Source organism: Mya arenaria, chromosome 14, assembly GCF_026914265.1.
Source record: "Mya arenaria isolate MELC-2E11 chromosome 14, ASM2691426v1".
NCBI classification, from domain to species: Eukaryota; Metazoa; Mollusca; class Bivalvia; order Myida; family Myidae; genus Mya; species Mya arenaria.
The window spans coordinates 6,924,550-6,941,464 of NC_069135.1; the positions used below are offsets into that span (position 1 = coordinate 6,924,550).

Below are 16,915 nucleotides of genomic sequence, written 5' to 3' on the forward strand. Positions count from 1 at the left end.
AATTAAAGTCCCCGGCTATTAATATTTTACCTAAGGATTCAAAATAAAATATGTCATCACTTAATACATCGAATAAATTTGTATCAATAATATTATTAATTGGTGAGTCATCAGACCAAAAATATAATCCACATAAATATATATCATTTTTAAGCTTAAAGAAATTCTTATCAATTTTCAACCAAATGATACTATCATAATGGTTGCGAACAACTGATATACCGCCACAAATTTCATTTTTAACATAGACTACAATACCACCAGAGTTTCTTTTGGCATTTTTATGTTTGTATTTTCGAAAATAATTAAAACACTTATATCCATCAATGTTTATATTTGAAGAAGAATTAGTCCATGTTTCAGAAAGAATAACTATACCGTTTCCATCAATGATATTTAAAAAGTCTTCGTTTGATAATTTGTTTTCAGTGAGTCCATTGCAGTTCCACACAACTATTTTCAGTTCATTCTCCGACCATTCCTAGTTACTTTTACACGGCTTTCCGTCGATATATAAGGTATCATATACCAGCCAGGCCCGTTTCCCAGCTTCCTTTGCAGCCTTCATTTTAGGGACTAGCGCTCTTCGTTTCGCGGTGATTTCCGGTGGAAATTGTTCGCTGACAAATAGTTTCGTTTTCTTGAGGTGATGCCCCTGTTTTCGAACCATTTCGCGATCTTTGAAGTCAGCAAACTTGCAGATGATGTTACGATGGCGGTTATCGCCCTCAGTACGTGTACCAGTGCGATGTGCCCTTTCAATTTTCATATTGTTAGCTATCTCCTTAGCTATTTTTAACTTTTCAGTCATGAACTTACGGACTTCAACCTCTGAATCAGCGGGTGTTTCTCTTGGTGACTCTTCTATTCCACCGAATATGAGATTATTTCTCATACTTTGTGACTTAAGGTATACCAATTCTTCATGCATTTTCATATTTTGTTGCTCTAATTGTTCAACATTTGATGCTATTTCAGCCTGACGAAAGTCAATCTGTTCAACCTTTTCATCAGTTTTTGCGAGCTTTTCGTCAAATCGATTATTTGCATCGTGCACTAAGGTCCATAATTTCTTGAGATCCTTATCAAAACTATTTGCTTTCTCTTCTAGTACAGTTAATGTTTCTAATCTGGCTTCTACGTTATTCATTTGGACTTGGAGTTTCTCTAATACATTCAGCACAGTTGCAATATCAGCATTAGCTACATCAGGTGTAACTTTACTCGCCATAGCTCCAGGTAAGTGTATAGGCTCAGAAGTATCAAAATTATCACAATCAGACTCATTAAATACTGGAGAATCGTCAAAAAGAACAGAGTTTGTCTGATTTAAAATTTCACTTACTAATGGTTGACCCTCTGTTTCATCGGCCGGGCCTCCAATTCGGTATGATTTACTAATGTTTACTATCTCCTCGTCCGTACTACTGCCCTTTTTACGTTTATTGGCCCTGTTTCTACTAGATTTTCCCATCACTCGCACGAACGTTCACCAATGCACATAATTCCACATAAATATCCATAAATTCTATCGAAACACACTCTAAATATCCAGAAAACTTGATAAAATTTGTCACCGAAAATTTAACACGTCCATCTTTGTCACGTGACCAACCAATACCCAGTAACAATTTTTTGAACTTTTTTTCTGAGGTCAATTTCAAGCCGAGAGTTTGTTTAGATTTATGTTTAAAGCTGCCCTCTCATAGATACTTTTTTAACAACTTATTTCATTTTTTGTCTGAGATAGATCAACTTTTAAAGATTACCGACAAAAGATCAGATCGCTGATTTTCATATTTATGTTCGAAAATTTATGTTTTATGGTTTATTAATGGTTAAATAAATATGCATAAAACACCAATTTTTGATCTTAAATATAAATATCTGTGATCTATCTTTTTGCTAGCAGTCTTAAATAATTGATTTTCATGGATTTTTGCCAAAATTGGCTTGTTCCAAGACAAAAAAAAAGAAAGTTGTCAAATTGTTCAATCCGTGAGAGGGAAGCTTTAAACATTTATTGAACAACTTGAACTCATAACATCCAGTGTCATTTTAAAAGAGTTAAACTCTCTTTATACAAATCTACTTGCATCAGTGAGCATGCAATTCAGCTATATCTGAACATCAGTCTTCATCAATCCATGGGTGAAAATGCAAAATAAGTGACTTTTTTGCACAAATTTAAAACTATTATGATGTCTACTGGCCAAAGAACTGTGGTCTTCTCAATGTCTATAAATACCAGCAAGGTCAGTCTAAAGGCATGACCATTCATAGATTCACACTTGAATAGCAAATATTTGTCAGGCTGTGTAGCACTTCGCAGACTAGTAAGATCATTGCAATTAACATTCATGTATGTTATTGACAGCGTATCTGAAGTTTATTTTAATGAACTAGGGCCAATTTCACGTATTAAAATATCTTTCGATGAATGCAGGGACCGCTAATTATCCATGATCATTAGCACACTGTAGATTAAAAATATCGTTGTATATAGCACCCACGATTCTTACTGTCAGCGTACATAAAGCAAATCCCGACAAACTGCGGCCAACTTCTTGTTTAAAATAACGTTTAAATGCAGACGGCAGTGCAGACACTATGACAAATAAACGCTTGCATGTGGTAACGGAAACCTTCTTAGTCTCGATCATTCAGCCGCTCTTATCGGAGTCAATTAAACAAAACAGTGTCAGATGCAAGCCCCTAGATGATCGAGAGTACTTACTTTTACTAGTTTCGTACGCTAAACAGTTCGAACTTTAAATATTACTTTTCCCGGCTTTTTCCCGATTTTAACCTATAATCGCAAAATTTAAGGCATTTTCACGACCGGGAACAGATTTTTCGATATTCCCGACTTTTTCCCATTTTCCCTGTACAACAAACAGCCTTTATATTCAAATAAAGAACATCATTGCAGAGTATTACCTGCATACTAGCATTGTCAATGATCATGTCGTTGAACTCGATGGTTGGGTACAACTTAGAGACTTCCCGACAACAATTGAGGAACAGGCCGTCTCCCAACTTCCTGTAATCACATAGGTACAATATATGGTTATATCTTAAGGTGACTAAATGAATCCTCTACTATTAAAGAAAAGAATCTACAAATTTTTTTTTTACAAAAATCAAAGAGCTGTCAGACAAGTAACCAACAAAACCCAAAAAGTGTAACATTTTTTACCCAGTCCCAAATTTATTTCTTGTTTTTTATATAAAACAATTCCGCCAACTGTATCTTGATTTTTCTATCTTGATTTTTCGCTGTATCAAAGTCATATTTCATTTGCTGCAGTCAAATTGTACACATTCTTGTATAATTTAAATGCTAAACTGCAGATCAAGCTGAAGGTGCAATATTTTCATGATGTCTGCGACATGTCTCTAAATAAGCGTGTGTTTCAGAGAAATATAACCATTCCCATCATACTGGAAGAAATAAAAAAAAAACTGGCTCAAAAAATCATTTACTCACTACATGCCATCCTGACAGCTATTTATTCGCTTCAAAATCAGTTGAAACAATTTAACAGGAACAGATTTGTCACTGACATTGGATGCCGTTAAGGCAGTTTTAAGAAAATGACCATTCAAAGTGTGAAGTGTCAAGTGTTTTATGACCATGACCTTTGACTCTATGACCTCAAAATCCAGGAGTCATCAGCTGGTCACCAAAAATCTAAATGTCAAGTTTGAGGGCCATGGGTGCAGGCATTGACAAGTTATCACACAGACAAGCTTTTTTCATTCAAGGTCACTGTGACCTTGACCTTTGACCCGATGACCCCTAAAATCGTAAGGGGTCATCAACAGGTCAGACGCAACTCCAAGACAAGTTTGAGAGCCATGGGTGCAGGCATTGGCGAGATATCACTTGAAACATTTTCACACTCAAGGTCACTGTGAGCTTGACCTTTGACCCAATGACTCCTAAAATCAATAAGGGTCATCTTCTGGTCAGGCCCAACTTCCATGTCAAGTTTGATGATCATAGGTTCGGGCATTGTTGAGATATCACTGGGAGAAGATTTGTTAACTTTTTTTGCGTTAAAGGTTACTGTGACCCTGACCTTGGACCGATGACCCCCAAAGTCAAGAGGCTCATCTACTGGTTAGGCCGAACCTTCATGTCAAGTTTGATGACCATACTTCCAGGAATTGTTGATTTTGCTTTCAAGGTCACTGTGACTTTGACCTTGGCCCAATGACCCCCAAAGTCAAGAGGGGTCATCTACGGGTCAGGCCCAACCTTCATGTCAAGTTTGATAAGATTCATCTACTGGTCAGGCCCAACCTCCAAAAACAAGTTTAAGGGCCATGGGTGCAGGCATTGTCGAGTTATCACATGAACAACCTGTTACCATTCAAGGTCACTGTGATCTTGACCTTTGGCACGATGACCCCCAAAAATGATAGGAGTCATCTACTGGTCAGGCCCAATCTCAAAGTCAAGTATGAGGGCCATGGGTGCAGGCATTGTCCAGTTATAACTCAGACAACCTTTTACCATTCAAGGTCACTGTGACCTTGACCTTTGGCCTGATGAACCCCAAAATAGGGATCATCTACTGATCAGGCCCAAGTTCCATGTCAAGTTTGATGACCATAGGTCTAGGCATTGTTGAGTTGTCACTCGGACAAGCTTTAAAATTCATTTACCATTAAAGGTCACTGTGACCTTGACCTTTGACCTTTGACCTGACGAGCCCTTAAATGAAAAGGGGTCATCTACTGGTCAGACCCAACCTTCATGTCAAGTTTGATGACCATATGTCCAGGAATTGTTGAGTTATCGCTCGGACAAGCTTTGGTCTACCAATGGACCGACCGACTGACCGACATGCCTGTGCAAAGCAATATACCCCTCATTTTCGAAGGGGGGCATAATAATTAATTGTTTATGTGTTAATGAAGATACACTTATTGCTCAAGTGCATGTAAGAAAAGAGTGAATTTAGGCCTTTGTATAAAATAAAAGATTGTTTAGAATCGATCACAATCCCAAAAAAGGCACAGAAAGAATAGGCACAGAAAGAATTAACTTCAAAATGATTGATGCTAGTACCACTGCTGTGGTTAACCACTCCAGAGATGGACCTGGTATAAAATCTATGAACATGTTGTGTTTGAATGTATTTTTGTGAATGTGCTATCAAATTAAAGCTGACACAAAGAAATTCAAATTCTATTTTTCAGTAATAAGTTTGCTGTATTCACAGCAGGAACAAATTACAAAATGGGTTAAATGGCTGATGCAAAAATCAGCAAGAACAGAATTCAGACTCAAATGTATTGGGTTTGGTTTGGTTCTACATATCTTGTTTATCAGGCTGCTGCATATCAAATGTTTATTGTCTCAAACTTTTTTGACCAAGGTCTCAAAGACTTCAATATAACAATTTTTGACTGTATCAACTCAAGTCAATTAAACCTATTCTAACAACAGCCTTTGTTTGTGTCACATTCAAATAGAATTTATTTTCTATAACATTGTATTATATCCTTTATAGCATATTCTTCCAAAACGTGGCGCCAAATATACTTATATACTTATTTATATATAAGCTTAAAGAAGTTCTCAGAATTAAATTATCTTGGAAAAATAGATATTTCTAGGGTTATTTCAGGACTGGTATTTTTTTTACATGCAGTTCTTTATTTGCTTTTATAATTATAAAAGTATGCCCCAAGAACTTACATGATGTTTGCTTTGTGGACAGCTGTAACCTTCTTTCGTCCATGCTGAATTGCATAATCAAACGCGTACTTGGCAATGTGGGAGGATTTAGCTTCAGTTATGATCTTGAGGCTCTCAATTACACCAGGCACATTCTGTTTAAGTATAAGAAAGAAAACCAATGCAATAAAAGTTGGTTGAACACCGCTATTCCAAACACTGTTTATTCAAAGTTATCACTATTTCAAAATGATTTTTCGGTCCTGATTTTATTCCTACTTTGTTTAACTAAATTTTTAATCTATAATCCAAAATCGCTATTTTAAAGTAAAAATTATGGTCCTAATTTGGTATTTCACACATACTTATCAATTATTATTTCAAACTTGATCATATCATAGCTTTTCACATCATACTGCGAATGGAGCACAATGATTTGTTATAGACTTGCGATCACATTTCCTGAACTTGTTGAATAATATTGTGTATTTTATGAAAACTTGTGGCAGATCCTCTAATATCACCATTCAAATTTATAACTAGAAATGTGTCCATAGGACACGGATGCCCCCACTTTGATTTTTTGTCACAGAAAATAAGCCATAATGATTATTCAGGATAATCTCAAGTCTTTTTTTGCAAATAATGGGCCGTAACTCCTAAATGACAAAAGCGATTTCCATGGCTATCGAACTTGATCAAGATATTATGATCACAATCATGTATGTAAAGTTTGGTGAGGATTGGACACATACTTTTCAAGAATTAGATTGGAAACATATATTTTTGAAGTATTTTTGGCAAAAAAGGGCCGTAACTCCTAAATGACTAAAGCGATTTCCATGACTATCGAACTTGATCAAGATATTATGGTCACAAACATGTGTTTAAAGTTTGGTGAGGATTGGACAAACAGTTTTCAAGAATTAGATCGGAAACAATCTTCGGGACGTACGTACGTACAGACAGACAGACGTACGTACGGACAAGGGCAACCCTATATGCCGCCACTTTGTGGGGGCATAAAAAATACATATGTTTGAGAACTGCTCTAATAGGATGTTTTCAAACAATAGCATACCTCGTGCTCAAGATTTGAGTACTCTCCCTCTGTGTTTTCCCGAATAAGGACCATGTCAATGTTCCCATGTCTAGTGGCTACACCTGGCATAGACTTGCACTTAACGATGCTGGCAAATAATTCCAGGTCATTTCTGTAATGAAATAAGATGCGAGACAGGACTTGACAAATGAGAGGTTGATTAATGGGCTTAGAAATATTTATGCATTTTGCTACCCATAAACAAATATATGTCTTCTATTTTGTTGGGATATTGGCAAATAAATTTCAGATAAGAAAACAGATGACCCCTTACACTGCCACAAAGATAATATTAGGAAAGCTTATGTATAATAAATGGCAGCCAAAGAGCAGTGGTCAAAATAAGGTGCAAACCTTCAAGCCAAAGGGCTTGCCCAAATTCTGGATATTAGAAGAGCTTGTAAAACAAGAGCTGTCACAGAGACAGCCCGCTCGACTATTCAGCCATTTTCAGTGTAAGGATTGAAAAGTTTTGGCGAAACATGCATGGATCACTGTTAGATTAGATTTCAATGCAATTCATGATGTGGTGAGATACTAACATAAATGTGGTTACATGGAAAATTTCAACTAGAATTTTTAAGTCTAATAATAAAGGGCAATTATTTGCAAAAGACAGTTATATATCTTGGATATTCAATTACGTTGAGTGGTTGAATACCATTCCATAAAGTCTCAATGCAATACATCGAGTAGTTGCTGAGAATTTAACCTATGTGTGCTTGCACGCAAAACCTTAACTAGAATTTCCAAGTCAAATAATAAAGGCCTATTATTTGCATTAAATGCAAAGTAGAGTTATCTAACTTGGTTAATTAAGTACGTTGGATGGTTGAGTACCATTGTACAAAGTCTCAATGCAATACCTCAAGTAGTAACTGAGATATTAACCTATGTGTGCTTGCACGCAAAACCTTAACCAAGGTGTGACGCCGGCGCCGACGCTTGGGTGAGTAGTATAGCTCTCCATATTCTTTGTATAGTCGAGCTAAAAATATGAAGCCAAGCACTTGTGTATGAATTCAGGTTTGTTTATCTTATTTTGGTGAATGGAACTATGAAAATTTCCTACCTGAGTCTAACATTCATAGATTGCACATTACTGTCATAATTTGTTGAGATGTTTCCTGCAAATATAAAACACAGTAGTGAAATTTGAATTGTCTTAAACAATAATCTGAGATATAATAAAGTATTTTTTTTTGTTTATTTCACAGTTACAAGGCACTCTGCATTTTTGTATGCTTATTACAGTATTAATTTATTACAATGTTCGCCAACAAATAATTTCAATAATGGAATCATCATATTTACAACATGCAGCAAAAAATTTGTAAGAACTCATATACTGTGAAATCATTTATATTCGTTAGCATGAAAGGTCGTGGTTTGCCGAAAATTACTTAAATTCGTTGTTTTTCATTTTTGAAAAAAAAATCGAAACTGCAATCGTCCTAGATCGTCATCATTATCTCCACTCGCTGGCCCGTGATTTCCGTCCTCCACGTCACTTTGTTTATGACACTCGCTAAAGTGTTACGACATGCCAATTAGTGCATATACCCATGTCAATTATCGATTTAATTGGAAATTAAGGTCATAAAAGAAGATGTACCCTGATCATAAATACGGATAGGCTAAGCCATTGAATGCCAATTAAGAATTTTGCAAACTGTGAAAACACCAAGAAGGTCTGTATATTTGAGTAAGCAATCCCAAAAGATAGCTGATGTTTACAAATTCAATCATTTGAATATCATGTTATTTCATATCAAATCATTTCAATATTTATTCACACATTTTTGTTTAATAATTATTATGAACACGTTGTTTTGTACATTGTCACCTTAGCCTCCAATGTAATCGATTAATTATTTCATAAAAGAAAAAAATCGAAAACCGACACTCATCACTCACATCTTGTAAACCTGGAGATTTTCATGAACAACACACATTTAGGCACGTGCTTCTGTCATTTGGTTCATAAAAACACATTTAAATGATTTGGTTTATAATTTGTTAAAGGCAGATATAATATATTGACAAAACAATTATAGTTAGGTATACAGTGAGACGGACATTTACGCTGTATACTGCGGCCTCTGGTACGAATAAACTAGAGTATGAATATAACATGGCAATAGAAAAAGTGAATAAAGGGTCTTTATTTCGAGGGATCTTGAATTTGTGGATCACTTAACCCACGAAAACCACGAACATTAATGCCCCATGAACATTAATGATTTCACAGTACATGTACCAATCAAGTCTAAGAAACAAACTATATTACCCTTAATTGCGACCCCGTTCCTGCTCACAGATAGGACAGCATCATTCAGGAAACTCTCGTCAGTTTGACTAGCATCAATCTCCACTTCTTCAAAATTAACCGGTGCTCCTGCATATCTGTGAGCCAAAAACATTAGACTCTTCTGTGTTACATTCCATATTGTTCCATGTGCACTAAGATTCTGAAGTGTTTTAGTTATAGGCAAAGGCAAGCTTTTAGAGGACTCTTCTGCAGCCGATGACAACACTAGTATAATGACAATAAAATGCCTTTATTTCTCCTCCCAAAAATAAACTAGCTTTTCTTAAAGAAATTTTCAATCAACCCTTACTTACCTTATTATGTAAATATCAGATGTCATGGAGGGTGATAGTTGAAGTTAACATTAACATGTCAAGAGTTTACATTACATACTATCAACTTCCAAGGCATCTGATATTCATTTTATTACACCAAACAAGTATTGTTTACACCAGTTATGTCTTCAGTTATGATGGAGACAACAAATATCAACTATGAAGTGATTAAATTTATCCTGTGTTATTATGATGTCAACCTTTGACGGTACCAGTACAAATTGGCTAATGTCATGTTTATGAGAATTTGACCATTCACATGAAGTATAATAATATAACATATCAACCAGGTAACAATTGTGAATTGATAGTATGTTTAGCATCATCTGGCTGGTAGGTTAGGCGTATTAGTCATTGAAAAACAGTTTTCAGAGCTCTATGGCCACACCTGAACACTTCCTGGACATGTTTTAGCAGCTCGGGTCCAACTCCATCCCCAGTCATAACTGTCACCGTGTTCCTTCCTCCATACTTGGAAAACCGCTGTAAAAGCAATATACACATGATTTACTTCTGTTAAAATAAATAAAAGAATGGTTTTAGTGGTTGGAATTCAACTATTTATTTTTATTCAAAAACAATAAATGGAATCACATTTGGATTAAACTTATTTGCATTTCAGAACTAAACAATTAAATACAGCTGAACACCGCTATTCCGAACACCGTTTATCTGAAATAATCGCTATTTCGAAATTATTTTTTGGTCCCGATTTTACTCCTTCTTTGTTTAACTTAATTTTTAATCTTTAATTCGAAATAGTCCGAAATAATCGCTATTCCAAAGTAAAAAGTAACAGTCCCGATTTGGTATTTCACCCACATCAATTCTTATTTCGAACTCGATCATGTTACACAACCTGAATATCATTCGAAAATGTCTGTCTCATCAGATTTGATTGCCAAATTGCTCACTCGACCTGCTACCGAAAACAATCCGTACTATGTTCCGAATACAAACAAGTGCTGTCATTTTGTTTTAAATGTTATATGTTGTTTTAACAAAGAAGTATAATAACGAATTATTTGTCATTTATTAAACAAAAAATCAACAAATATTTATGTATACAAAAGATCACTAAAACTGAATGAATCGTATTGGTAATGTGTAACCGACATTGCAATTTTCACAACTTAGTATTTCACATCATCGCAAACGCTGTCATTTTCTGAAAATTGTTAAAGCGAAATATCGCTATTCCGAAATAATTTTTTGGGTCCCTACAATTTCGGATTAACGGTGTTCAACTGTATATATATATATATGGCCCCATCTAAATGAAAGTTAGGGCAAGAGTCATAGCAGCTCCACTATTTCAAAGATCAAAATGTAAATGAAAGTTTGGGCAAGAGTCATAGCATCTCCACTATTTCAAATATCAAAATGACGTCTTCTTTTTTGGCAAGATATTAATATCTGAAAATATCATTTGAACTATTACAGATTAAGAAGTAAACTCAGAAAAATTTATTGTTTGTTTAAATATCTAAACAAGCATATTATAAATAGAAAATCAATAAACAGCTTTACTTCTCTTGATGTAGAACCTGTGGTTGTAACACTTCTTTCTTGAAACTGAAAAGAAATATTGCAATTGAAGCATGAAAACATCATTTCGGTAAATATAATTTCTGGTCAGTTTGACCAAGGTTCAATATAAGCCTACTCAAAAGTAAGTACTTTCCAGGTCTTGGTATTATTTGTATCTTTTTAGGCATGATTCGGGTATAGCAAAAAGACATGTGGAAGCAATTAAATACAAAAAAAATAATACTTTAACAGAGGGCTCATGAATTTTAGCGACAGGAGATGTTTATTGAGTGTATCCATTACTGGTGTATTTACATTGTTAAAGGAACTATAGCAATGGGATATTAAACATGTCGTTCAATGATCATATCGTTTCTGTTCGAAATTTGATGCATTTATTGACTGCCAATGCCTAGCCATAATAATGCATGTATAGGGAACTTTTTTTATCATTTGGATATTCATTTTGTTCCCTCAATCATAGCAAATGCCACAAGTCGAAGGATTCATACCAATGTAAAATATCTTCAGCGGTAACTCCACAATATTACTCTGCATTGTTTAAGAAAAACACAAAAGTTAAACAAATTATTTTTAGCCAATATCTTTCTCTTATCACATGTAAGTGTTTTATGAAACACAAAATTAGATCGATGTGTCAACAAAGCATCGCCACTATCTAGCAGGTGCCCAATTTCAATATACTTAATGCTGGGATCTGTCATTCTTGGCTACGAAAACAACAAGTGGGATATGGACGCGTAGAGTCGACAACACAAAAATCGCCAAAGACTCTGAAGCGGCTGTATATATGGACTAGCCAATGCCATTGTCAAACTCGACTTCTGATGCAAATAGTATACATACAGATAGTTCTGACATTATGGTAGTAAAATAAATGCTAAATATTAGACATCAATTACTTTTTTCAATATATTTCAATAACAACAAGGGCCGTCGTAAGACAGCTTGCTTGACTTCGCCGCTTTGACTTAGAAGTGAATACAATAACAATGTAATATTACCAAGTTTGGTCTATTTATGTCAAACCTAACTAAAATTATTCAATACCAGTGTTCTGCCAAGGACGCGCCCTTGCGCCATTGGCGCAGAAAAAATCGGGATGGCGCAACGAAATACCTGTAGACGGGCCGATCGGCGCGCCCGTTTTTCAAAAAGCCGTTTTGACTTAATCGAATTTTTAAAGAGCCGTTTTGACTTAATTGATTTCTTTTTCAGAAGTTTTACAACACAGCATTCATTCGATAAAACAACGATTTTCATTGGTCCGTATACGTGTAACTATCCAACCGTGAGGGGTAGTATATTTTTTTACCAAATTCAATGTCATCATCATGGCTGAGAAAAAGAAAACAACTCAAATTAGAGGGGGGAGATATAAACAAATTCAATATCAATGAGGCCCTCAACAGGTGCATTAGAGGAATGCAAAACAGAGGAAAATGTTCCTGGGTGGGGAGGGTTATAATTTAGGGATGTGATTTATCCGCGGATTCGCGGAATCACGCGGATCTAATGCCCCCAAGGACCCCCCCCCCAAAAAAAAAAGAAAAAAAGAAGAAATAAATAAAAAACAGATTTTTTTTTAGCTGATTAAAAAAGATAATAGTGTGCTTTTGAGCCAGTTTTTCTTGTACGGCAGTGTGCTTTTTACCCCAAAAGTGCCCCTCAATCAATCAGTCAATCACATCCCGGATAAAGCATAACAACACATCGACATGTGAAACTGTTCATTAACGTATATCATTGTGTCTCAATTGTGCCATGTTTATAGTTTTTTCTAAATGTTAAATTGATCTGTCCAATATTTGAGAATACTGATGTCATGTGGATGTTACACCATGTATATAATGGGTAAATAAAACACTTTCATTTAAAAGTTTTCATTTTTGGAAAAGGTCATGGCCCTTCACTTTTGAAAATGGCCCCTAATTTTCATGACTGCTGGGCCATCCGGCCCCATGTTTTTCAATCCTTGGCAGAACACTGCAATACATAAGGTGACTTTGATGCTGCTCTCCCACCACCCGAAAAATGACACAAGTCATTCAAATAACTTGGTTTCCCATTAAGAAAATGTGGTAAAGAATATACAAATATGCCTTTCAAAAGAAATTAAAATAAAATAAAAAAAATAATAATAATAATAATAAAAAAATAATGGCCAAATAGTATAGTCCTCCTTGTTTTCCCTTGGTAAAAAACTGGTTAAAAATGTAAAAATGTGCCTGTCAAAAGAAATTTAAAAAAAATATATATATATATTCAAGGGACATAATTTGTATTTAGGGTTAAAATGGTGTTATGTTTCTTGTTGTAAGATGGTCGTAAATAATTTTGAATTTTATTAAGTGCATTGAATGAAAGGTATAGAATATTTTTTTTTATTAAAATCCCAACTTGCCCTTAACTTTTACTTGCCTAAAACTTTAACCCAAGTCAATCAGGGGCCATGACTTGTATTAAGGATATAGAGTTATGTAACCTCATTGGGTGATGGTCCTGAACAATTGTGTGAAGTATTAAGTCAATTGAATGAAGGATATAGAAGTTATCAATAAATATCCCAACCTGCCCTAAAACTTTAACCTAAGTCCAATAGTCAATCAAGGGCCATAATTTGTATAAAAGATAATATGGAGTTATCTAACCTCATTATGTGATGATTCTGAACAACTGTGTGAAGTGTTAAGTCAATTGAATACCGTATTATATCATGCATAGGACGCACTTTTTTACCCCCAATTATCGTCTTAAAAATTGCCTGCGTCCTTTCTATGCTATTAGAATTTCATCTGTTTTTTTTCCAAGTCCATTTCAGGTCGAAAATATCGGACCGGGGAAGAACGCGGTAATAGTAAGTATCTGTACTGCGTCACCGAAGTGAACAACTGACATAGGTTAAATCATGCAAGTTAACACACGCAGAAATATATTGAAAGTTTACTTTAAAATGATTTATTGAAAAATAAATTGAAAACAAACACGAGTGTTTACTTTTTTACAAAAGGGACGCTACTCACAAAAACTCGATGTGAGTCAGCACTTTAACTGGATTGAGTTATAACGGCAACGGAAAATCGGGAAAGGAGGTATTTATCAATTAATCGTTGTTCATGATTTTAATGTTTCGATATTTTACAAAACATTTTGCTGTATGTTACTGTTTTAAAAAAAATAATAAAGGAATGTGCATAACGCAAAGTAGCATTATTGTCACTATCAAATCTTTTCAAATGTGCGAAGGTGTGAAAAACAACGGCTGTCTGTCATTAGAAAAACATCAATAGAACGAACTATTGCGATGGTAATACCGTATTGTTGTTTGTTCGCACTTTACCCGAGGTGCCTTCTGCTGGCAAGGCTAATTACCGACACGCAATAATTATGCTGACATGCTTTAATCCGCGCAGCGACAAGCCTTATCAAAACAATCATTAGTTTTGACAATACACAGTTTTGCAACGGTTGCAACGGTTGACTGTCATTCAGAGAGCATGTCCAGAGATGCAACGGTTGCAACGGTTGACTGTCAGTCAGAACTAGTCTATTACAGCATTTGTATAAGTCTTATATTATGCGTGAATGTTCTCAAAATGTCAAGACATATATCATTGTTGTGTACGTTTAATTACCGAAATACGACGATAATTATCGAAATACACTTACCAAAATATGCCTTTTATACAATTTTTGTTTGTTTTTTTACTTCAATATATGTTATAAATACTTTACCAACCTCAATTTTTCGGCTCCGATTTTGACATTTTTCCGCTGCGTCCTATCTTATATATTAAGGGGTTTTACCCGTTTTCTCAACGATTTTTTTGCCTGCGTCCTATCTATGCTAGCGTCCTATACATGATATAATACGGTAAATGGTATTGGAGTTTTAAGTGAAAATCCCAACCTATCCTAAAACTTTTACCTAAGTCAATCAGGGGCCATAACTTGTATTAAGGATAATATTGAGTTATGTAATCTCATTGTGTGATGGTCCTGAACAACTGTGTGAAGTATTAAGTCAATTGAATGAAGGGTATAGGAGTTATTTATAAATATCCCACAGACAACGCGAAAACTTTTTCTCCTTCACAGGACATTGCGACAGGTAAACACTTAAAGTTTACCTGTCGCAACAAATTTTTACCTGTCGCAATGTTACAAGCAGTATTCAGTTACATCACCCTAAACCTTGATTTTAAGCCCTTTTTAAATAAGTTTTGTAATTCCCCATAATAACAGGCTTAGATCTGTTGGGTTAGATTTGTCCTACAGTACTACTGTGAAATCATTAATGTTTGTGGGGCATTAATGTTCGTGGTTTTCGTGGGTTGGGTGATCCACGAATTCAAGATCCCACGAAATATAAACCCTTTATTCACTTTTCAATTGCCTTTTTACGTACATACTCGAGTATATTCTTTACAGAGGTCGCAGTATACAGTGTTAAAACCTGTCTCACTGTATAACTTACGATCATTATTCTGTTAATATATTATAACTGCCTTTAACAAATAATAACAAACCAAATCAATTAAATGTGTTTTATGCAGCAAATGACAATTATAAGCACGTGTTTAAACGTGTGCTGTTAATGAAAATCTCCAAGTTTACGAGATGTGCGTGATGAGTGTCCATACTCGATTTTTTTTATTTAATAAAATAATTAATCGATTACTAGTATATTGAAGGTTACTAAGCACCGAACGTGACAATATAAGCACCTTTTCGGTGTTTTCACAGTTTGCAAAATTCTTAATTGGCATTCAATGGCGTCCCCTATCTGTATTTATGATCAGGGTACATCTTCTTTTATTACCTTTATTCCCAATTAAATCGATAAGTGACATGGGTATATGCACTAATTGGCATGTCGTACCACATTAATGAGTGTCATAAACCGAGTGAAGTAGAAGACAGAAATCACGGGCCAGCGCGTGGATATTATGCAGACGATCTAGGACGATCGCATCTTCGATTTTTTTTTTCAAAAATGAAAATCCACGAATTCAAGTACCCACGAAATTGTTTTTTTTCGGCAAACCACAAAATTTCATGCCCACGAACATTAATGATTTCACAGTATAATAAATTACAAAAAAAGCTAAACATCATGTAAAAAAAAATCAATATTCGAATCTTATGTCAATTTTTTTCTTCCCTTGCCTCCCAAAAAAAGCTCGTATCTGGTTCGCCTACCCATGGAACAGCTAGATCTTACTCTTTTAATTCATCTTTAAATTAAAGATACAGTACAGTTATAAAATGTAACGAATTTTACTATAAGTCAAACTCAGGCACAACATTTATGCAAAAACGAAAGTAGATTTCTTGTTATTGGCAATGTTAAACAGAGCGGAAAGAAAGTCAGCTCGGTATATTAATCATCATATTTAAATTAACACGATTGCCGGGAACCACTTCGCCGAAAATACAAACATTTTGTAATTTCCGAACATTTCCGTAAAATAAAAGTATTATAGTACGAGCTGAGATCGCAACCTTACGCGTTTTATCGGCTTTTACGGAAACATGTCGAAACGGGGTTTACAAATAGTGATACACGGATTAACACGCTGAATAATCATGATATAATAGTTAAAAATAACTCTGAACATTTATTTAGAAACTGAAAGTAAATTTTCCGAAAATTAAACGGTGCTGACTGTAATTTTTCACCGGACATTGTGACCGACCAAAGTTTCGTCGGTCAAAATGGAAATATACCGGACATGTCCGACTGTCCGTCGGACATTCGCATTGTCTGATCCCAACCTGCCCTAAAACTTTAACCTGAGTTTCATAGTCAATCAGGGGCCATAATCTGTGTAAAGAATAATATGGAGTTATCTAACCTCATCATGTGATGGCCCTGAACAACTGTGTGAAGTATTAACTCAATTGAATGAAAGGTATTGGAC

General features: G+C 35.1%; 1 protein-coding gene across 3 annotated transcripts in view; it reads right to left on the reverse strand.

Annotated features, from left to right (window-relative positions):
• LOC128218463 (isocitrate dehydrogenase [NAD] subunit gamma, mitochondrial-like) overlaps positions 1-16,915 on the reverse strand; it is a 43,165-nt gene that overhangs the window by 26,023 nt on the left and 227 nt on the right. For all 3 annotated transcript variants that reach the window (XM_052926135.1, XM_052926136.1, XM_052926138.1), the window contains exons 2-8: positions 10,971-11,015; positions 9,829-9,923; positions 9,085-9,200; positions 7,867-7,921; positions 6,774-6,906; positions 5,714-5,847; positions 2,941-3,043 (exon numbers count right to left, since the gene is read on the reverse strand). In XM_052926135.1, the coding sequence (XP_052782095.1) occupies positions 2,941-3,043; positions 5,714-5,847; positions 6,774-6,906; positions 7,867-7,921; positions 9,085-9,200; positions 9,829-9,923; positions 10,971-11,015 (681 nt within the window). The remainder of the gene's footprint in view (positions 1-2,940; positions 3,044-5,713; positions 5,848-6,773; positions 6,907-7,866; positions 7,922-9,084; positions 9,201-9,828; positions 9,924-10,970; positions 11,016-16,915) is intronic.